Source organism: Leiobunum rupestre, chromosome 2 (genome assembly GCF_980474605.1).
Source record: "Leiobunum rupestre chromosome 2, qqLeiRupe1.1.hap1, whole genome shotgun sequence".
NCBI lineage: Eukaryota > Metazoa > Arthropoda > Arachnida > Opiliones > Sclerosomatidae > Leiobunum > Leiobunum rupestre.
In genome coordinates, this window is record NC_143385.1 from 41491615 (window position 1) to 41514794 (window position 23180).

Below are 23180 nucleotides of genomic sequence, written 5' to 3' on the forward strand. Positions count from 1 at the left end.
AAATTGAGCATTACCCAAAAAAATTATCATTTTTGCTAGTGATAAAATTGGGTATTACCCAAACATTTGTCATTTTGGGAAGTGTTCAAATAGGTATCAACAACAAAATGTTTTACAAAAGGTATCCAAATTTTGGTTAAATAGAATAGTTGCTAACTTAGATGTGCGTTATGTACTTATGGTTGTACGAATATTTCCTTGCTTTAAAAATAGCTTAAGTATCTTTTCTGAAAAGACTTTTTGTTGCGAAATAACGAAATGACGTTAGCTACGGAGGAAAGTGTCATTATCATAATTCGCGTGGGAGGCCCTGCCCAGCAAGCGAACCGAGAAAGGTAGAGCTTAACTTGTCTGCCGTTCATTCTCAAGAAAGGTACTCTTGTTTCAGACAAGCTATAGTGAAAAGCGGCCATTGTGTCGGAAAGTAGCTCATTAATTTTAATTCGGAAAGATTTGGGGCTTCCTGGAGATTGGCCGATATATTTTGAGTCATTAATTTTAATTCGGAAAGATTCCGATATATTTTGAGACGTAATTTGACCCGTATCTTAATCTTGCGTAGACGATGTCGGTCAGCTTATAAACGTTGCTTATTAATTTAAATAGTTAGATTTACGGTAGAGAAGCTTCGATTACATCAGAGATAATATAGATAGAGCTACCTTTCTGTAGATAAAAATTTGGAAAGAGCTTTCCGATTGACGGTTTTCTAACAAAGTGATTACCCACGTCCGGTACCTGACCTCCGAAAAATCACCCACCATCGGTTGCTGTAATACGCTATCTAGAGTTAGTTACCATGGTAACCACGGAGGTAATATTTTCGGAGTTCCGGTCGGAAGTGGGTAAACGCTATCGCCTACGCGCGAAAGAGTTATTTCGAATCTTTGATGATATTGAACAGTTTTATTCGGTTCATTATACTAGTTACATCTCTGTAATGACAATGAACGTTCTACGACCAAATTTTACTAAGGAATAAATTAATATTTTCAAGTGGTTTGCAACTCCGATGAAAGTAAAGATTACTGATTCTTTTGTATCACGAGGGTTCGTAAGGAACCTGGATAACTTAGCTAAGTCAGGGATATAAATAATATCGTAAAAAGTCAGGGATTTTAATACAGGGTTTCCACACGTCAGGGAAATCAGGAAAAGGGCAGGGAATTGAAAAATGGGTCTAAAAATCAGGGAAAGGTTAGGGAATTTTAAGAATTTGTTAAACGTCAGGAAATTCAATTTTCTCTTGACACTTTTTGAAGGTAATTTTACTATAACAAATTCTATGATTATCATTTAAGTTAGGCTAATTTTTTCAACATTGCAATCGCATTTTTATTTAAATATAAGTCAATTTAAATCTATTTACTTCTAATAAACGTAATATATGAAATAACAATTTTGGCCTTAAAAAGTCAGGGAAAACCTCTTAATATGGTCAGGGAAAACCGGGAATAGTCAGGGAATTTCAATGAGAAAATTTTCTGGCAACCCTTTAGTAGTTTGCAGACTTTGCATAGCAGAGAGTGTTCCCAATATAGTTGCCGAAAAATGAAATTTCTGTATGCTATTATAAAATATAATTAAGTTTGTGATATTAAAAAAAAATTAACTTTGTTCTTTTACCTGTATGAAAACATGAAAACTACAGACTGTGTTGTTTTCGTTAACTAATTTTTCCCTGTAGAATTATGATGACAGGTTAAGCACGTACTAGGAAACTTAAACTTAAGACGGGCTTAGTCTCTAAAATATCTGTTCCTCGTGAAATTAATTACAGGTTTTCACCGAGCCTCGTTATAATGATCCATCTGCTTATAAAAATTATATTTTATTATCTCGGAACTATCAGTATAAATTCTCTCAATAAAACTATTTCTTTCGTAAAAGAGTCGTACATTTTATTACTTAGTTACCAAAAGTAATTAAAATTATCTACATTTCTAAGACATTTACATTTTTCGAAATACACTAAATTTATCGAGTGCCCTCAGTGAAAATTGGGTATATCACAACTTTTTGGAAATTATTTGAAACGTTTATGAAAATATAAAATCGCTTTTAGAGATGAAATTAAATTGTATTGTTCTCATTTAACTCAAGTTCAAAGAACTTCTTTTCCATCCAGAGCCTGATTCTCAATTACAGTCAACGAACTTCATTTGAGACAATGCCGTAATTAAATTGTGTGAAATTTATAGTTTAGTCCTTTGACTTTTATTTCGTGGGAACCAGATTTCTCAAACCGAAATAGCGTGGATTTTTCAAAAGAATTTTTGGTTTTTACATCAGCGTACATAAGTGTAATGATCTGTATATTGTTGTAGCTTATTTCGGCAGATGTAAGTTATGCCAAGTTATTTACAAATCTTTGATTTACGATAGGCTGCGCATTTTATCATTATATAAAATATTATAAAATATATTATATAAAAAAAATTATAAAATATATTATATAAAAATTATAAAATATATTATATAAAAATATTATAAAATATATTATATAAAAATATTATAAAATATATTATATAAAAATATTATAAAATATATTATATAAAATATATTATATAAAAATATTATAAAATATATTATATAAAAATATTATAAAATATATTATATAAAAATATTATAAAATATATTATATAAAAATATTATAAAATATATTATATAAAAATATTATAAAATATTTTATATAAATATTATAAAATATATTTTATAAAAATATTATAAAATATATTTTATAAAAATATTATAAAATATATTTTATAAAAATATTATAAAATATATTTTATAAAAATATTATAAAATATATTATAAAATACATTATATAAAAATATTATAAAATATATTAGATACAAATATTATATAACATATTGTATTCAAATATTATAAAATATATTAGATACAAATATTATATAACATATTGTATTCAAATATTATAAAATATATTGTACAAAAAAATTATAAAATCTATTATATAAAAATATTATAGCCAGCAATCATAAGTAACATAATAAAAAAAGTATAAAACTTTTTTACTTTTCCCATTCTTCATCAAATGCAAATTAGTTAAAGTCACCTGAATTAAAAGCAATAAAAGTCACTATATGACTTGGGTCTAGGGTGGTTGCCTTGGGTATTAGCGTACTTTTAAACCATTAGAACCGTACACGCTAGTGAAAAAATTATTTTAGAAAGCTTGAAATCAACTTGAAAATCACAAAATCTGGGATATATTAAGTACCAAAAGTTAATCATTAACTTATGTAAGTACATAAAATGAAAATATCGTTAAAAAAAATAAAAAAAAAAACGAAATGGACCCGAAAATCGAACTCTGAAATCTAAAAATTTATTTATTTTTTCTGAAATCACTTTGAGATTCAAAATGCCGTACGCAAAATTAACAAATTTCGAACCTAAAGTCGTTAATTTTCCGGAAAATTTAAATGCGGGAAAAATTTCAAACCAATTATCCTTAAATCGGAAAAATTAAAAATTAAAACCAAATGAGGTGAAAATGCCGCGAAATTTAAATTTGCGAACAACGGAAAATATCCGGAAAAAAAGGCATCGGTCGTTTTCGGAAAAATGTTCCGACTTACAACTTTAGTGGTACTTCTTAATTTGAACTCTTTATTCTGATAAAAGCGAAATATGGGGGCTGACAATAAGGGGGGTAGTCATCGGGTCGAAGATAGCGTCGCGGAAGGAGCAGGTGGCTTTGACGTCATAACGCCTGTGTTTGAATTTCGCTAAGCCTTGGCCTCAAATGCTAAGTCGCTGGTTTGTTGGTGTCCTGCGGTTGATATTTATTTCTTTGTTATCATTTTTATGCACATCCTCCTTTTGTGCCGATTTGGTTTGTAGTCGGGTTACGGGGTCTTTTCGCCATTGCTATTTAAATTTATTCAACCCTTTTTGGTCGTCACTCGTCAGTTTTAAGTTATCCTTGCGTCAAGAAGTACCACGTGTAATTTCTAAATCTAAAAATGTTAAGTTTCAAAGTTGTTGGTCTTTTTTAATTTTTTAAGAAGTTTAAAGTTCTTAATACAGACGTGGAAACCTTGGAAATATCAGGGAAATTTATGAGGGTTTATAAAGTTTGATCTAAGGAGTACAAATTTACATCAATAAAATTTTTCTTATTTAGGATTTAACTTTACCAATTTAGTTTAAATATCAATCATGAAATGAAATGAGTTACTCTGAACCTTTTAGATTTAATTGAGGTTAAATTTCTGATGATAAATTTTACACGTGAAGTTTCCTATGTTAAATTTCATACGTCTAATTTCACACGTTAGATTTCCCCACGATAAATTTCATGTGTTAAATTCCCTATGTGAAATTTAATTTCTTTGCAATGGTAACTAGTTTATATCGGCTATGACAAAAAGACTGCCGCGGTGGTCACGTGATTATTTACCTGATGTAGAATAACGATATGGCGACAATTTTAAGGCAGGGCTTAGCTATGACCAGTCGTCGAATTTCCAATTGGCATTAAATATATTTTAAAAGTTAGCGCGCACTAGCGATGAAAAACGCATTATACGGATCTAGAGCGTCAGTCAGTATGGATTACAATTCGCCACTTCCCTCGCGCGGTGACTGAAACGTGAGTCACTTGGCGGGGTCCCCTTCGAGTCCAAGTTTACAATGGTAATAAGCGGCGGGGTCTCAATACGGGTTGACCTTTCATTCCGCCACATCGACCACAGCAACAGGGGGAGCCACCTCCCTCGCCTTGACGCAGGTAGGAGGGTGCTTTTCGGAATGAATGAAAACGAAATTGCAACGTGCATTCAACTACTTGAGGCACCAGGCGAGGATTACTAATCCCGGAGTTAGTCATCCTTTTTCCGCGCGTAACGGTATTCTGGCTTCTCCGCTGAGGTTGGGGTGACGGTAACTAGCTTTTCGTGCCCCGAAATGTTTCAAGAAGGAGTCACAGACGTGGAAATGAATAATAACCGTTATTATCCCTTCTCATCACCCCCGAATGCGCCCACCACCCCTAATCCACCGATCCATCGTGTTTCCATCTCCCCCTATGTACTCTATGCGCTGTTTGTTTATCAGCACCATCTGATCCGGTTTTTGTTCAAGGTCAAGGGTTTAGAAAGTGTTGTTGATACTGCCCCTTTTATCTGTTAACGGGGAACAGTGTGATATGGAGGTCAGTGGCGGCGGATTCGGGGGTATTGGGGGTGCACTGTGTTTCCTGATTTCACTGGGCGGTACATTGCTACTACCAAGTATAATACTTTGAATTTTAATGGGAAACAGTGTGATATGGAGGTCAGTGGTGGCGGATTCGGTGGTATTGGGGGTGCATTGTGTTCCCTGATTTCACTTGGGGGTACATTGCTACTACTAAGTATAATACTTTTAATTTTATTTTAGAACCGAGTACTTTCAGCCTGTCATAATAATTATTATTATGTCTATTAAGGTTTAAAGAATTTACTAGAGTTGTTAATTTTCCGGAAAAATAAAATGTAAATTTCCTGAAAATCTTCCGCAAATCGGAAAAATAAAAAATTGAAACATAAATTACTTTTTAAAGTATTTTGATGTTTTTATCTTTTTATCGCGATATTAAAGGTTTACCCCCATTTCGCCCAAAATAGTTCTCCCAATTCCAATTTATCCCAATCCCATTTCTCCCAATTCCCATTTCTCCCAATCCCATTTATCCCAATCCCATTTGTCCCAAAATAGTTATCCCAAACCCCATTTGTCCCAAAATAGTTATCCCAAATCCCATTTGTCCCAAAATTACACTTGGTATAAACATGAATCTAAGTTTTATTTTAATATGCAAGTACATAAAATTTTGCCCATTTCATTTTACATCGAATCCCCATTTTATCGCTTCGAGGAATTCTTCTGAGGTTTTGGATCCTAACCTAATCTAACCTAACCTAAGCTAACGCCAAGTCAATTCACATATTCACAAAACGGTAAACTTACTTTGTTTACCGATTCCAAATAATGATTGGGAGAAAGGGGAATCCACATTTTTCGGAATATTGATCGTTGGGAGAAATGGGAATCCATTTTTTTGGTAAACTTGATCGTTGGGAAAAATGGGAATACATATTTTTGGGTTAAATGAACTCCGGTTCGGAGAAATGGAATTGGGACAAATGGGACAACACTTTTTTGGGGGAACTGATAACTTTGGGAGAAGGTTAAATTGGGTTAAATGGGAACATACCATATTAATTGTCTAATATCAGTAAACATACTACAAAACATTAATAGTGTTATATTGTTAATCAGTTTGAACTAGTCTAGATGTTTCAGATTCAAAAAAATGAGGCGAAAATGCCGCATTATTAAAATTTGCAAACAATATATTAGACTAATCATGGAATGAAAACTTTTTTTATTTTTTCCGAAACATATTACCCAAACTTTATCAAATTTACCTTAATGTGGTCCAAATTATGCATTTCGCGATTTTCAAAATAAAAAGAAAATCGTAGGTACGATCCTGTAAAAACCGAGAAAATCCCATGCTTTTTTAAATGGAGATTTTTTTGTTTTAAGTGGTCAAAAATATTTTGTTTGCCATGGCAAATCGAATGGGTAGTGCAACGTCTCCTTTTGGGAAATTTCATGTCTCATGTAGGTCTACATTATGCCCGACTTTGAACAAAATTGGAAATAAACACCTCGGGTACTCTCCTTGTGAGTATATAATTAAATACATTCGGAAAATAACCTAAAAATCTACCGTAATGTAGAGTTGAATATCGATGCTAAAAACGGTCAAAAACGCCGCCGATCAGTTTAGTAAAATATTTTCGGCGGCGTAGTCGTCGGCCATTTTCGGTATGGAGATACAGGCCGGAAGGCAGGCAAGGCTGCCAGATTTCGATAGACCGAAAACGGCCAACTCTCTCAAATGTTTTCGTTTTCAAAACAAAAATTTTGCGGCGTAGCTATCGACTAAGACTATACATTATAAACGCGGTACATTTATTACCTGCCGTTTGACACTTTAATGAAACCTTTAGTTTTAGAGATAGCGTATCTGTTGCGTAATTACCGCTGCAGCCAGATCTCGTGTTGAGATTTGCAAGCGTGGAAATCGGGGTGAAGGTCTCTCATTCAGAAAAGCCAGAAAAAGGAGAGAGTACCGGAAATGGGGTTCTTATAATCGTTCGACCCCTGTAGAGTGTCGGTATAGAGGGCCCCAGGGGAGAGCCCATTGTCGCTGACTACGCGACGTAAAAGACACCTGACTCATATTCTAGTTTGCATAAGTTACTCGCTTTATTGCACCTCCGACGACGCTCTGTTTTTTATTGATGTGCTGGCATGCAAGCCGGGTGCACCGCGTTTGCTGCTGACTATACGCTTCGATAGTTTCCATCCAATGGCGTAGGACGGGGGTAGAAAGAGGGGTTGAGAATGTAGAACAGTGGCGCACTCTGGCGAGGGGAAATGCGATCTAAATCAGAGTGTCGTTACGGAATGGACCCGTGGCTGAGTCCCCCGTGGACTGCGTCATTATGAATAGCCATAATATTCTCATTACCCGAGACGTGTTGCTGCTGCTGCCACATGGTCCATTATCGAGCGAATTCTGGATCGTTGTTAGCTAGCCGAATGTATTATTATTGTAAAGTTTCACATAATCAACAACGCGCTCCGTCTGTCGATAATTATTGTCAACTTACTAAAGCGTATTTGATATTTGAACACGCCTGTAATTGTTGTCAGAGTTAGATCGGCCGTGCTTTTGAGATATATATTTGGAAATTAGAGGAGGTACTTTGGGCGTTAAAGGTTTCTAATGTATGGTGCTTTGAGTCTATTAGGGTTTAGAAATATGGTATAGCGACTTCAAGCTACTCTTCAGCTGAGTTGTTAATATTCCGGAAAAAATAAAACTTAAATTTCCTGAAAATCTTCCGCAAATCGGAAAAATAAAAAATTGAACCATAAATTACTTTTTAAGGGTTTTTAATGTTTTTACCTTTTTATCGATATAAAATGTCTAATATCAGTAATCCTACTACAAAACATTAACAGTGTTATATTGTTAATCAGTTTAAACTAGTCTAGACGTTAAGTTTTACTTTTAGATTCGAAAAAATGAGGCGAAAATGCCGCTTTATTTAAATTGGCAAACAATATTAGACTAATCATGGAATTAAAACTTTTTTTAATTTTTTCGCGAAAAAACGGAAAATTTTCCAGAAAAAGGCCTCGGTCATTTTCCGGAAAATGTTCCGACTAACAACACTAGTGAAAACGCTACGACGGCGAGTGTCCACGCAAAAATACTGTATTAGGCCTAACGGGGATGTTTGGGCGACAACGCAAAAAATATTGTATTAGGTCTGACAGTGGTTTTCTTTTATATTTCGCGAAATCGCTTCTAGTTAGAGCTTTACGGAAACGATCAATTTAACACATAATTTCCTTCGTGCAACTTTAGCGATTTCAATTATTTAATTTTCAATAGAAAAATAGTTCATAGACCCCAAATTATTTCGTCCAGAATTTGTTTTTTCTTTATACGAGCCCCTAACAGATGGCGCTATTTTTTAAATAAGAATTTTTATTTTAAATCAGGCGTAGGTAGTACTTTTTGTGTCTGTTAACTTATACCTTATCAGTAACCCAAATACGCTCTCAGGGTAGCTCCAGTACATGGAAAACATGTAAAAGTCTGGGAATTTGAAATGGGTGTAAACGTAAGGTAAAATCAAGGAATTTTAAGAAATAGTAAGCAAGTTAGGGAAAAGTCAGGGAATTTAAATTTAGTTGCAAATAAAAAATGTGTACAATGTTAGTTTCAAATTTACAATTTAAGGTTTAAAAAGTCAAGGAAAATATTTGGAAATGGTCAGGGAAATCCTAGGAAAGTCAGGGAAATCGCCAAGAAGTAATATTTCCGAGAGCCAAGACCCGTTAAGTATTGTTTATATGGTGCTTGTTGAAACAATGGAAACTTTTCACCTGTAAACAGAACGTCGTGTTTTTGCCAAGCCTTAATGTGTCAAAAAAACTACCAGGTTAAAAGGGAACGCTTGTTGCTGCCGTAAAGGTGAAAATTTTCCATTATTTTAACAAGCACTATATAAACAGTGACTTGCAGGTCTTCTTCTTGGCGATTTCCTGGAAGGATAATTTACTGAAGCGTCTATTTAAATTTAGTTGCAAATAAAAAATGTGTATTAAAATGTTAGTTTCAAATTGTCAAATTTTAGTTTAGAAAATCAGTTAAAAGATTTGGAAATGATCAGGGAAAGTCAGAGAAATTAAATTTAGCTACCCAAAAACAAAGGAAGAGTTCAATTTTACGGAGGTTGAACGTTGAAAAGGTTTTCCGGGCTCCAAAAAGGGAACAAAAAGTGTTGTTATTGGTGATCGTGATCGGAATCCCCGCGAAGAGGGCCAGGGCATCCAACTGAGCGTGTGACGGACTCCGAACCCTCGCACCACGCCGTCCCGAACCCCTCTTTACCTTCGACAGTCCTTCTCACTTCCCGAATGAAGCGACACTTCTTCCTTTGTCCTGTCTTCCCCGACTGTGTCAGCCATTTCGACGTCTGTACAAGGATTTCTTCTTGGTTGCCGTCATAGATGGCGCCAGATTTATACTCTGATTAAATTTCCAATTTAAAGAAATGATAAAACTTACGAAACACTCTTACCAATAGGTCCTCGAGCATAAAATAAAGACGTAAGCCTCAGAACCAATGTCCAAAACTAATTAAAATGGAATTGAAATAGCCAGAATTTCTAACTGTTGACTAAACCGAAACGAGAAGCTAAGCCTAATCATTAAAAATTTCAAAACTCGTTGCGTAGCAACTGAAAGCCTCAAAATGGGGATAGTGGTGGCGAATTAAATTTGCGAAAATCTAAAGTTAATAAAGACTTATGGACTGCAATGCACATAATGGCAAAATACACGAAAAGGTAGAAAAGTTCATAAAGAAAAGGGTTAAAAAAAATAAGCCCTAAATATATTTAAAGTAATTAAAATGAGTTATTCGTAGCAATAGGTATTCGCGCGAAACTCAGACTAAATGGATCTTCGAGTCAAGAAGGAATTAAAAAGTTATTAAAATAGCCAAAGTTTCCAACTGTAATCTGTCCCAAGGCAAAACCTTTTAACGCCTCTGGTTTTTAAATTTATTTTGATTAGAGAGGTAGGAGAAATTGGTAGGGAGTGCAGACGTACCTTTTGTGTGCAGCCTTATGGTAATGTCAGGTTGAAATTTGTCCAGTAGGTTTAAAATCTTTATGAATTTACTCGAGATTTTTAAAATTGACTAATATTAGGTTTTGCCGAGGGGCTAGTCACTCGGCGTAATCGGTGTACTTGCCCGTACCTTTGACTGTACTAATGAGATTACCTAGGTGCCAGCCACGTAATTTATGATTACGAAAATTATCTTGGATTTTTAAGATTTAGCGAATTTTTTTCAAAGCCATTATTTCCAGTTTTTATTCATAATAACAAAAGTAGCATAAGACCCAAAAGTGTGTCAATCGAAGAGAGATAATCGCGCCAGACCCTAGACTAAATATGGTGTTGCGAGTACTACCCTAGTAGGTTATGTAGTCTAGGTCTTACCAGAAATTTTAATAGGCGCGAAGGTACAGCTCACACATTTGGGTCTTATGCTACTTTTGATAATAACCAAACATTTTTCAATTTTCAAAATATTATTTTCAAATGATTTTCATTTTTATAATAATCTTTGATATTATTTATTATTATTTATTTATTATTCCGTTAGCTATTTAATTTCAAAAACTATAAATCTTTGGAAATTTTATTATTCATTTTTCCAAATATCTCCAGATTTATAAATATTTCGGATATTTAAACGTTTTTTTTTCCGAAATATCTTCAGATTTATAAATCTTTTGAAAATTTTTACGTTTTCTTTTTCCTAAATATCTTCAAATTTATAAATCTTTTGAATATTTTACGTTTTTTTAATTTTAAAAATATCTTCAGAATCATAAATTTCTTAAAAATTTTAACGTTTTTTTTCCATAAATTTCTTCGGATTTATAAATCTTTCGGAAAATTTATCGTTTTTTTAATTTCCCAAATATCATGAAATTTCACGATTTTTTGTATTAGCAGATGGCGACCTAAGCGCCGCACTATATTTTGCCTTTTGGCCAACTCGTTGTCTCCCATTCTCATCCGTGGGGGGGGGGGGGGGGGGCGTCTTAGTTGGGGGTAGGAACGGGGCGTCGGGGCGGTTTCCCTCGCACGTGCTTCCGTCATTCAGCGTCGGCACGTGCGAAACATACTGCTACCGAGATAAACCGCTTCTAAGCCGACACCAATGCACTTTGTCTCCCCGCCCGCGAATCTTTTCCGCCGACCATAGCCGCCTTTTCCGACCTCAGACGACGCGTCGAGAATCGCGAGACGGGGACCCTTTTGTCCTGCTTGGAGAGATTCGAGTTTTATTTACGGCAAAAAAATCTAAATATAAAAGACAAGCGCTGTTCCAAAAGATGCTACTTAGAGTCCCTGAGTGGATTTCCGTATTTCCGTTTCTCGTTACGCCGATATATTTAGACGCCTATGTGCATTTAGGGCCCCGGGACAAAATACGTCGTCGAGAGGCCCTTCCAACTGATATTTACAAGGGAATATGATGTTGGTGTAGGGCCCCTATTGTAACCGGGCCCATGTTAAGAGATTCAGGGCCCAGGTCCAAAATAAGTCGTCGTGGGCCCTTCCAACTGATATTTACAAGGGAAGATGACGTTGGTGTATGGCCCCTATTGTAAGCAAGGCCATGCAGATACATTTAGGGCTCCGGGCCAAAATACGACGTCGAGAGGTCTTCCAATTTATATTTACAGGGAAGTACGATGTTTTGTAGGGCCCCTAATGTAACATGGGCCATGCTAGGAGATTCAGGGCCCCGGTCCAAAATAAGTCGTCGAGGGCCCTTCCAATTGATATTCCCCAAGGTAGGGAATGTTGATGAAGGTCAAGGTGACGGGCCCTTATCGTAACGGGCCCCTAAAACCCGTGCCTTCTCCTTGACTTAAAATAAGGAGTTAGTTACTTTTTTAATTAATTATGAACTTCTGATTGTACTTAAAATGCATTTACAATACATTGTAACATATTCTTTATATAAAATCTTTTAGAACCAAATCTAAGACAGATTAATGTAGGTTTTCAATAAATTAAAAAAAATTGGTTGCAATAATAAATTTGTAGACAATTTTATTTTTGAAAATTTGGAGCGCTGAACTCGGAAACAGGAATTAATAAATAATACTTAGTATAATTTAAACTTAGTTACGCTGATAATATTTTTATTATTTATAATTAATAGTTGATCTAAATATTCGTAGATGTTTAATTTGGCGATGGCTAAAATACTAATTAATTTGAAATATATATGGCTAGTTTAAATTAAATTAAAAAGAATTATTTTGTAAAAACATTTTCCTTTTTATTTACATCGCAAGCTTTCGGGTGCGAGACCCCTTGTCTCTTAACTCAGTCGATTATACAACTAGAGTGGTAATGTCTTTACATATCAAATCACAATTCACAAAAAAAAATTGTTATTTTTTACCTTTGTTATATTTCACAATTTTTGTTTTATTACTATTTATTTTTAACTCCCACCAGTTTTGTTTACCTTTATCTAGATTAAGTTTACCTACAGTTTTTATAGCTACCGCCTCCTTGAAATCTCTTTTAAAATAATGATCTTCGCGTGTGACAATTTCCCCGTTGTCAAAATCTATTTTCTGCCCTTTAGTGTTCCATACATGATTTGCGATACCATTATGTTTTTCACCTAATTGTATCTAAATATTTTGTTTCTTTTGAACAGCTTGAAAACATCAACTCGTGTTTGCTGTTTCTTGGAAACTTGGGTGTGAACACCGAAGACGCCACTGCTAAAGGTACAAACTATGCCAGAGTGTTGTGTGGCGCCATCTTCAGTTTAGTCGAAGAACAAATCTACCTCATTGCTAATTCAGTTTGCTAAATAAAATTCATAATAATATATTTATTATTATTCATTTTACTTGGCAATAAATAAATAATAATGTAGTTGAATAAGCCGATTAAGGTGAAAAATTATAATTTGTAAAAAAATTAGGGAATTGAATTTGTTCTTGAAAAATTAGGGAATTGAATTTGTTCTTGAAAAATTAGGAAATTGAATATGTTCTTGAAAAATTAGGGAATTGAATTTTTTCTTGAAAAATTAGGGAATTGAATTTTTTCTTGAAAAATTAGGGAATTGAATTTGTTTTTGAAAAATTAGGGAATTGAATTTGTTCTTGAAAAATTAGGGAATTGAATTTGTTCTTGAAAAATTAGGGAATTGAATTTGTTCTCGAAAAATTAAGGAATTGAATTTGTTCTCGAAAAATTAGGGAATTGAATTTGTTCTCGAAAAATTAGGGAATTGAATTTGTTCTCGAAAAATTAGGGAATTGAATTTGTTCTTGAAAAATTAGGGAATTGAATTTGTTCTTGAAAAATTAGGGAATTGAATTTGTTCTTGAAAAATTAGGGAATTGAATTTGTTCTTGAAAAATTAGGGAATTGAATTTGTTCTTGAAAAATTAGGGAATTGAATTTGTTCTTGAAAAATTAGGGAATTGAATTTGTTCTTGAAAAATTAGGGAATTGAATTTGTTCTTGAAAAATTAGGGAATTGAATTTGTTCTTGAAAAATTAGGGAATTGAATTTGTTCTTGAAAAATTAGGGAATTGAATTTGTTCTTGAAAAATTAGGGAATTGAATTTGTTCTTGAAAAATTAGGGAATTGAATTTGTTCTTGAAAAATTAGGGAATTGAATTTGTTCTTGAAAAATTTATTAACGTAATTTTTCTATAGTTCTGTGAAGAATTTTGTGTTTATTATTTAGTTCCTTACAAGTTCTGGTTATTCTTTTAAACGTTGCAATAACAATATTTTTTGTTAAAACATAACCTTTATACTGAAATATAATTTAAAGAAAATATTAACTTTCGATATCTGCAAAATATAAATTTAAAAATGGTTGGATTTTGGTCTTAAAAAGGTCAGGGAAAATATTTAAAAGAATGTGTGTGGAAATCAGGAAAATTGACGTTGAAAATATTGTGGCAATCCTGTTAAGAATAATAAATTAAGTTAATAATACTCCCCCTGAAAGCAAAACTAACTTACGTGGTTTTGGCTTTAAATATAAATTTAAATTGTACCATATATTTTTTTTTCAAAACGCGCGTGCCTTAAATATCCCCTACTCTTTCAAATATTTCAATCGATATTTATAAAAATGCCCGCCAAATTCTTACGTAATTTTTGCTCTCAGGCGACGATTATAGTAAATAGTATTAATATAAAAAATAAGTAATCATGAATATTAATGAAATGAATGTGATTTTCGTGTGCAGACATTAAAGATGGCAACCTGAAAACCGTCCTGGGCCTTTTCTTCAGCCTATCTCGTTTCAAACAGGCGCAGAAAGCGGCCGCCGCAGCCGCCCAAGTCCAACAACAGCAACAGCAACAACAGCCGCATCCAGTCGCTTCCGCTCCAAACAAAGCTCCCTCCAACGACGCCGGCGAAATGATGCTCTCAAAGTGAGTCTCATTATTGATCCTTCCGGGTACCGAGATTCATAATTTGTCCTATATTTCCTAATTTGTCCAATATTTCCTAATTTGTCATATATTTCCTAATTTGTCCTATATTACCTAATTTGTCCTATATTTCCTAATTTGTCCTATATTACCTAATTTTTCCTATATTACCTAATTTGTCCTATATTTCCTAAGTTGTCTTATATTTCCTAATTTATCCAATATTTCCCAATTTGTCCTATATTTTCCTATTTGTCCTATATTTCCTAATTTGTCATATATTTCCTAATTTGTCATATATTTCCTAATTTGTCATATATTTCCTAATTTGTCCTATATTACCTAATTTGTCCTATATTTCCTAATTTGTCCTATATTACCTAATTTTTCCTATATTACCTAATTTTTCCTATATTTCCTAATTTGTCCTATATTTCCTAAGTTGTCTTATATTTCCTAATTTATCCAATATTTCCCAATTTGTCCTATATTTTCCTATTTGTCCTATATTTCCTAATTTATCCTATATTTCCTAATTGGTCCTATGTTCCAAAATTCTTCCTATATTATATTTCATAATTCTTCCTATATTCCATAATTTGTCCTATATTTCATAATTTGTCCTATGTTTCATAATTTGTCCTATGTTTCATAATTTGTCCTATGTTTCATAATTGTTCTTACAACCTCCTATAATTACAGCACTTTCCTATTTTTCCTATATTTGTGGAATTTTTCGGGTTTCAACTGTTGCAATTATATCTTTTGATTTCAAAATCTACAAAGTTAGAAATAACTTTAGGAATATTAGAAATGTTCGCTCGGTCAACGAATTATTAAACCAAAATTCCACTGTTAAAACATGGATTTTCACTACATTTGTACTGAAAAAACTATATTTTCCTGTAAACAAAAATAAGATTTTTTCCTTATTTTACCCTAACATTGTTACAATTGAACCCCAAAAATGTTCCAATTTACCCAAACTTGATGAAATTTACCAAAAATGTTCCAAATTACCCATTTCGTGCTTTTTTAAAGGAAATGTTTTGTGTTAAGTAGTCAAAAACATTTTCGGTTGCCATGGCAAATCGAATGGGTAGTGCAACGTCTCCTTTTGGGAAATTTCATATCTCGTATAGGTCTACATTACGCCCGACTTCGTATAAACACCTCGGGTACTCTCCTTGTGAGTATAGTAACGTTTTATGCCACCAGATGGGGTAAAAAAGAAGCGTAAACCTGTGAAAGTACATGTTTCCGGGAACCAATGAAATAATTTTATATTTAAGGGGGAAGGAACTTGCTTTTCGAGTATGGGGATTGGAAGAACGCTTAAAATCGTCCCCGAATAAAAATAATGTTATATTAATATACTTTTAATCCGTACGTTTAATGGCATGTTGGATAAATAATAGTAGTTCCTACCTGGATATATCACTCATTTCCGCGTGCATTTGCTAAGTGTTTGTTACGGGTTCTGCCTTGTAGAAGGCTACGTGTTACGGGAGTTTCGGAAATTATCCGTAAACTTCCCCGAAGCGGCGCTGTTGTCGTAAAAGTCATTTGTTTGTCCGGTTTTTTCCAGGTAGGAACTGCTATTAGTAATCCAAGATGGCACGCGCTAATTTAAATTAATAAGATACGTTTTAAAACTTCATAATAAAAAATGCATATTTCAGTGAAAATGTATTTTTCAGGTTGCCTTCTCCGTTTAAATCTCCCTCCAGCCAAATCCAACGCAGCGCCTTGCCCCTCTCCAACGCCATGGCGAAAGGCCATTCGACGTCTTCCCTGAGCCTCAGTAACAGCGGCATCCCCACGCCATCTAGTGGCGCTGCGGCCGGCAGTATACAGCGACGGAGTCTCATCAACGATCGATCGCAGACTAGAAATTCTTTCACGCCATCTAGCGGAATAATGAGTGAGTTATATTTTTAATTTTCGTTTTGAATGTTTAAAGTTTAACGTGAAGTAAATTACTGGTAATTACCACTTACTCTTTTTAATTTTTTAATCTTAAATGGAAATTTAAAAACGTAAGCCGTAGTTTCACATTTTACTGATAGATGGCGTAAGAATCGCTATCCTCGCAACTCGGCGCTTCAATTTTCTCAACACAATCGATAGAGCGGTTTCGTGTAGCCACTCATAAATATCGGGTGTTTGGTTATTTCAACCATAAGTAACATAACACTTAAGTATAGCACTAGGATATCGTATTTACTACACCCGTTCTTCTTCGAAATTGCGCCACCTTGTAGTGACTTATTGGACTATTAGGGCTTACGTAAATATAATCTACTTATACTATGATCGATTATTTACCAGTTCAGACGTTTAAAGTGCTTTAAAAATGAAAGCTAAATAACTTTGTTTTATTGAATCGAAACTTAACATTTATCGTCGTTAAACGTAATATTTGTGATTTTGCGTTGTCAACATGGACCTGCACTTAGCATACATAAATATCGAACAACAATTGTTGTATTTATGATAATTATATTTAAAAAAATTGGTCGATGGTCAAATTTAACTAAATAATGAATTATTCTAAATTAAATTATATAATTATTACAATTTAAATGAAATAATTATTTCATTCCTATTTAAATTAATTAATTATTTCATTCCAATTTAAATTAATTAATTATTTCATTCCAATTTAAATTAAATAATTATTTCATTCCAATTTAAATTAAATAATTATTCTAGTCTGAATTAAAATAATCATTCCGATCCTAAATAAATCACTGATCAAAATATTTATTAAAAACCTAACAAAAATATTTATTCCAATCCTAATCAAAATAATTATTCCAATCCTAATCAAAATAATTATTCCAATCCTTACTAAATTTTTTAAATAATTATTCTAATTATCTTTAATTTTTCTGATCTTTATTACTTATTCTGACTTTAATTAATTATTCTGACCTTATTTAATTAATTGTTCCAATCTTAACAAATAAAACCAATGTCATTTGCCTTGTTACAGGGCTCCCACCAGGTCCCTAAAATGCCTAAAAGCCCCTACTTTTTTTCGATGTCCCTAAACCACCATAAAATCGGGATTTGGTCACTAAATCACCCTATTTCTAGTACATTTGGTGAAAAGTACCATCGGCTTAAAATATTTCGTAGAAAAGTGAAAAAAAAAACCCGATTTAATGTGATAGAATTATTACAAAAAATTTATAGTCATTTTTGGGATTGATAAAAGTTTTTTTAGAAATTAAAACTAAGTACTTAATTTTTGTGATAAAACATTTTTTTAAATTAAAACTAAGTCAGTTTTAAAAATTTGCTGATTTTAAAAGTTTAAATAAAGATCTTATTTTTGTTTATTAAAATGGTCCCTATTTGGTTCCTACTTTAAAATATTTGGTTCCTACTTTAAAATATTTGGTTCCTACTTTAAAATATTTGGTTCCCCTATTTCCCAATTTTTTTTTTTTGAGATTTTGGTGGGAGCCCTGTTGTTACAATAAATACGTTTTCTAAATATTTCAAATGGAACGCATATTAAAATATTGCCGATCGAGGCTTAGAGGAACATTTCTATTTGGTAAATTATAATAAACCTCTTGTTGTTTGACCTTATGAAAAGGTATATCTTCATTTTGGTATTTCAAAAGAGATTGTAGAAGATTCCGTACTTTTCAAAGAATAACGAGTAAGTTTCAATAAAATCCGAAGCATGCGCAGTTGGGCTAAAAAGAGACGTCGTTAGTGACCTATGACGTCAGCCCAGGCTTTCCTTTGTTGTTAAATGTACCATCCATATTAGAACAGATAAATTAACCCCCAAAATTTTAATTATTCATATAAATTTTAGTTAACGGTTTATTTATGGATATTATTCGAGGTTATAAAATAAGTTTTTATTCGGATAATTTTCGGCTATGGATAAAAACCAATAAAACGGATATTTCTTCTCCAAACGCAGAGCTCTAGTCCATATAGTCGTTTTTAAAGCCAATAGATGGCGTTGCGGTTATTGAAACTCACTTATTGTCTTCGCTGGTTAAAGCGAGAAATATTGGTACTTAAAGCAAGTGTCGGCTCCTATTTTAAGGTTAGTATCATTGGCGAGCGAGAGATGTCACTAACGTCGAGTTTAGTCGAAATTGAAACAAGTTGAGCAAGCAAATTATTTCCTCAAAAATAGGTGCCTCGACGTACCCCTTTATTTGATTGGCTTCGCGTAATCACGTGCGCAGTCAACTTAGCTTGGATTGGCATTTCTGCAATCACGTGTTTCAATCACGTCATCGTTGACTTTCAAATAAATGACAATACGTTTTTCAAAGTCAATAATAGATGGAAGCACCTTCCCGGCGATCTAAGCAATCATAGCCATCTTCGTTACATAGACCCAATCAAAAATACAGAGGGCAACGACAGAGCCGACACTTGCTTTAAAATCATAAATTATCCAAACGGGTCATTTTGGGGCATAACTTAATCGGAACTTCATCATTAAATAAAAGATCGTTCATAGCCGATTATAAGGTTTGTGTTGCTGCGACTATAAATGTAACTGATTTGTCTATGGTTTCTCTTTATACTGCGAAAGCTGAGAATTTTCTCTGCGTAGATCTGGAAGTCAGAGAGGGGTTTATTTAAGCCCAAATTAGTTTTATCTCTTTGATATATTTCGTAAACGTAGTATTATTAAATATATAAAATATCTTAAAATCAAAAGTGTATAATTTCTTTTACGGAAAAGTATCCTGCTAATAATATTGATTGGGATCATGTATCATCGCGGGTTTGTTTCGGAAGAAAGCAATAGGCTTGTCTATAAAGTAACGTTAGCCTTCTTGTTTTGATGGTGCTGATGCGTCACGGGTAACGTATCGATGACGTTTTTCGACGAAAAGCCCTGGGCATCCGGGTAAATTCGACGAGAGACCCTGTTTTTAAGCATAAACTGAACTGAACTTCTACGTATTTCGTAACGATTGAGCAACATAAAAACCAGTTCAGCAAACGTAGCTTATTTTATGGAAAGGCCTATTGTGCGGGCTTAAAACCTCACATTCTAACTTATAAAAAACTATTTAAGCGGGAAAATATTTTTCAGTGATACAGGCCTTGGGGTCATGTAGGGGTGAAACGTTAGTACAGTCAAGGCTACGAACAAGGGGGGATTAAACACGAAACCCCCTTCTTTGAAATCGCCTCTGGCTCCAACTGAAAAAACTCTAAACTTAAATAGATCAAATTTGAAAAAATGGTGTTTACTAGGTTTTACCATGGAGCAGCCGACCGTTCATTTGGCATTTAGCGGGAATATGAACTAAATCAAAAATTTCACGATTGAACTTGCGTTTAACCGTACTTAACTAATAATAATAATCAGCTAGGCTAATACCAAAGGCACTACCTTAGGCCTATAAAACCCTAGCTTCTGTTAAACCTGCTGTCAGAAATGTTAAATTTGACCAATTTGACATTTGTACAAATCCCGATCAATCTAGTGAAAAATGATTTCAGAAATGTTGAAAACAACTTGAAAATCCCGAAATCTGGGTGGATATCATTTCGAAAATCTCAAAATCAGCCTAAAGCCAAAATGTCATGGACTTTTAAGTACACATAATCCTTACGATGTATTGAATATATTTTAAATATTAAATTTATATTTGAAATCGCCTTGTACATTAACTTAATTAACCCAAGAGGAATTTTATCGAAAATGAATTTTATGAGTTACCTGGTTTTGGAATTAAGGTAGCGAAACGCCATTGTTTTTTGGAGTTAGATGGCGCCTGTATCAATTGTCACGAAATTCAAATATCACAATAGAGCTTACGCGAGTTGGCCAGAAATATCAATTAAAACTAAAATTTGTTAATAAAACCAAAAATGTAATTCAGAACTAACCAAAAATATAATTTCAAACAAGTCAGTCTTATTAGAAGTAACTTACGGCACTTGTACATAGAACAATGAATATTACAAATTGCAAAAACCACTTCTTGTACAATAAAAAGTTTATTTACATCTTTAAAAAAAAATTAATATTTTGTTTTTTTAAAGATTTAAATAAACTTTTTATTGTACAAGAAGTGGTTTTTGCATTTTTTAATCTTCAAGTCAGTCTTAATTTAAAAAAGTATGTAGATTTAAAATCTAAAATCGTCAAAAATCACATAAAATGGGCAAATTATCATCTTGTGGGACCTCGATCTCCAAAATGCATAACGGGCTGCCAAGGGCGTAATATTTCCTTTCGATTAAGATATCCTAGATCAGCGGTTGCCAATTAATTTTTGCTATGGACCCTAAGTTATCCACCTAATTCTGGCAAAACCCCAACTCATTTTTTTACTTATCTTAAAACACTCTTGACATAAACCCCTGTGACCCTTCTACAGAACACCTTTTTGAAACCGCTGTCCTAGGCCCTTCTAAGCCTAATTCTTGGATAGTTTTGTGGAACATGGTGGCATCGGCCACACTGAGCCTACGTGGGCCCAACACACAAATGCCTTGGGGATTATGTGTAAAACCAGAAATCAATATGAAAATCGTACTCCGAAAACTCAAATTGTGTTTCTAATTTCAAAAATCACTAAACCATTCGGTTAAGTTCGTAGATCCATTATAAAAATGGAAGTTCATATTCCCTTTAAGGGGAATAGTTATACCAAAAATAGGCCTAAGTAGAAATGTAAGACCAATTTTCGATCGAACGTCATAACGCTTTCAAAAATACCCAAGATAAAATGTACGGCGTCAGCGCGAATTCGTTCAACAATAAAATATTTCTGAACAAAAAAAAAAGACTCGAGTAAGCTGTCCGTGGGAGCAGATACGCCAAAAAGACCTTCCAAGCAGTTTAATATCGCGGAATATTTTCCCGACAACTCTTTTAGTATAACGGCGATGTAATTCGTTTGAAAAGGTTCCGGAATGTGAGGAATTCAACTTTTGAAACTCTCTGCTCCGCTGCTAAAGTTTATTTTGATGGAAAACGAAATCACGTCTGGTTTCGTTGGACTATTGCGATGTTGTCTCCTCAAATCGACTTTCCTTTCCCCATTTTTATACCCCCCACAAACAGTGCCTTTTGAAATATCGCCGAGAAATATTATCTCTGTTTACGCTATATTCTGTTCGTCTTAAGATTGTCATTATCCCTAAGTTGAAATAAATATATCATGGGTTTTAGCTAATACCTTCTCGGACCTATCTCTTATTATTCTCGAATTGACAGTAAAAAACCTTCTACTGCAATTTTCCAAGATGGAGGTCTCATTATATTCTTGGTAGGCCTCCCAGAGTTCCTATAATTCCTATAAATTCCTATAATTTCACTATGTTCCTATAATTTCCTATTTTCTCAAAATTGTTCCTATAAATTCCTATTTTTTCGAAATTTTCTAGTTTTTCTCTTGCTATATCCAGAAATTCCTATAATTTTAAAAATTGTGTATTAGAAAACAGCCTTAACGTTTGGGAAAAATTTGCCTTCTAAATAGAGCTTAGCTCTGGCTTAGGTCCGGTGTTCCCGAAAACATCAAAGGTTGGGCTCTCAGAGTTTCTATAAATTCCTATAATTTCAATATACTCCTATAATTTCCTATTTTTTCAAAATTGTCCCTATAAATTCCTATTTTTTGGCTAAAAATGTTCCTATAAATTCCTATTTTTTGGCTAAAAATGTTCCTATAAATTCCTATATTTTCTATGAAATTTCCTATAATTCCTATAATATTTTAAAAATAATCGCTGGGAGCCCTGGGAAGGGTAAAACTTCTAAATTGTTTCTTAGGATAAACAACTTAGTTTATGGATGAGAACTAGCTAGGGAATCAAACAGCGTTGTCAGACGTACCATAATTATAGTACACGTCGATAATTTGAAACCACTTTTTGAGTTGTACGTTTATTCCAAGGGCGCTCAATATAGTAGACTATTTTCGTCAATTTCGTCCTGATAATGTACCACAAATTTTTAATTTGCTGGAAAAATGGTTCAATTGTAACTTTTAATAATAATTTGTTCGCCAAGGTAAGAGTTTTTCAATAATACAAACTTGATTTAACCTAGAAGCAACAAACACAGCACCCCACACAAGGAGAACGCAACCCGTCAAAAGTCCTGCATTTTCTTGTGTAAATTTTTCATTGGTTAGACGCTTTAACGCCTGCTGCTGCTGGAAGGGGAAAATTCGGAAATTATCTTCCCCCTACGTTCAGCGTTAAGGTTCGTCCAATGAAATTTGTACACAACACTGCGTTAGCGTGTGTAAAGGCTAGCTGCGTTCTCCTTGTGTTTGTTGCTCCTAGATTTAACAAATACTTTTTTTATTTTATTTATCTTAAATACAACTTCGAGTAGTTTAACGCCAAATTTCGATAAAATTCAAATTTTAAATTTTCAAGCAAACGATAAATTTGTTTGTTCTTGGTTCAGAACCTGGCCAAATTGGGATAAAAACTTCTTTTGTTTAGTCAAGGAAAACCGCAGTAATTTGGCAAACTTTGTTTCATTCTCGGTTACCAAAGATAAATTTTGAAAACAAGGAGAAATCTATATAATT

At 33.5% G+C, this 23180-nt stretch overlaps 1 protein-coding gene across 7 annotated transcripts in view; it reads left to right on the forward strand.

The window, feature by feature from the left end:
- Positions 1 to 23180, forward strand: part of sick (sickie) — a 363513-nt gene that overhangs the window by 165562 nt on the left and 174771 nt on the right. For all 7 annotated transcript variants that reach the window (XM_090165613.1, XM_090165609.1, XM_090165611.1 and 4 more), the window contains exons 4-6: positions 12867 to 12939; positions 14433 to 14622; positions 16323 to 16546. In XM_090165613.1, coding sequence (XP_090021739.1) covers positions 12867 to 12939; positions 14433 to 14622; positions 16323 to 16546 — 487 coding nt within the window. The remainder of the gene's footprint in view (positions 1 to 12866; positions 12940 to 14432; positions 14623 to 16322; positions 16547 to 23180) is intronic.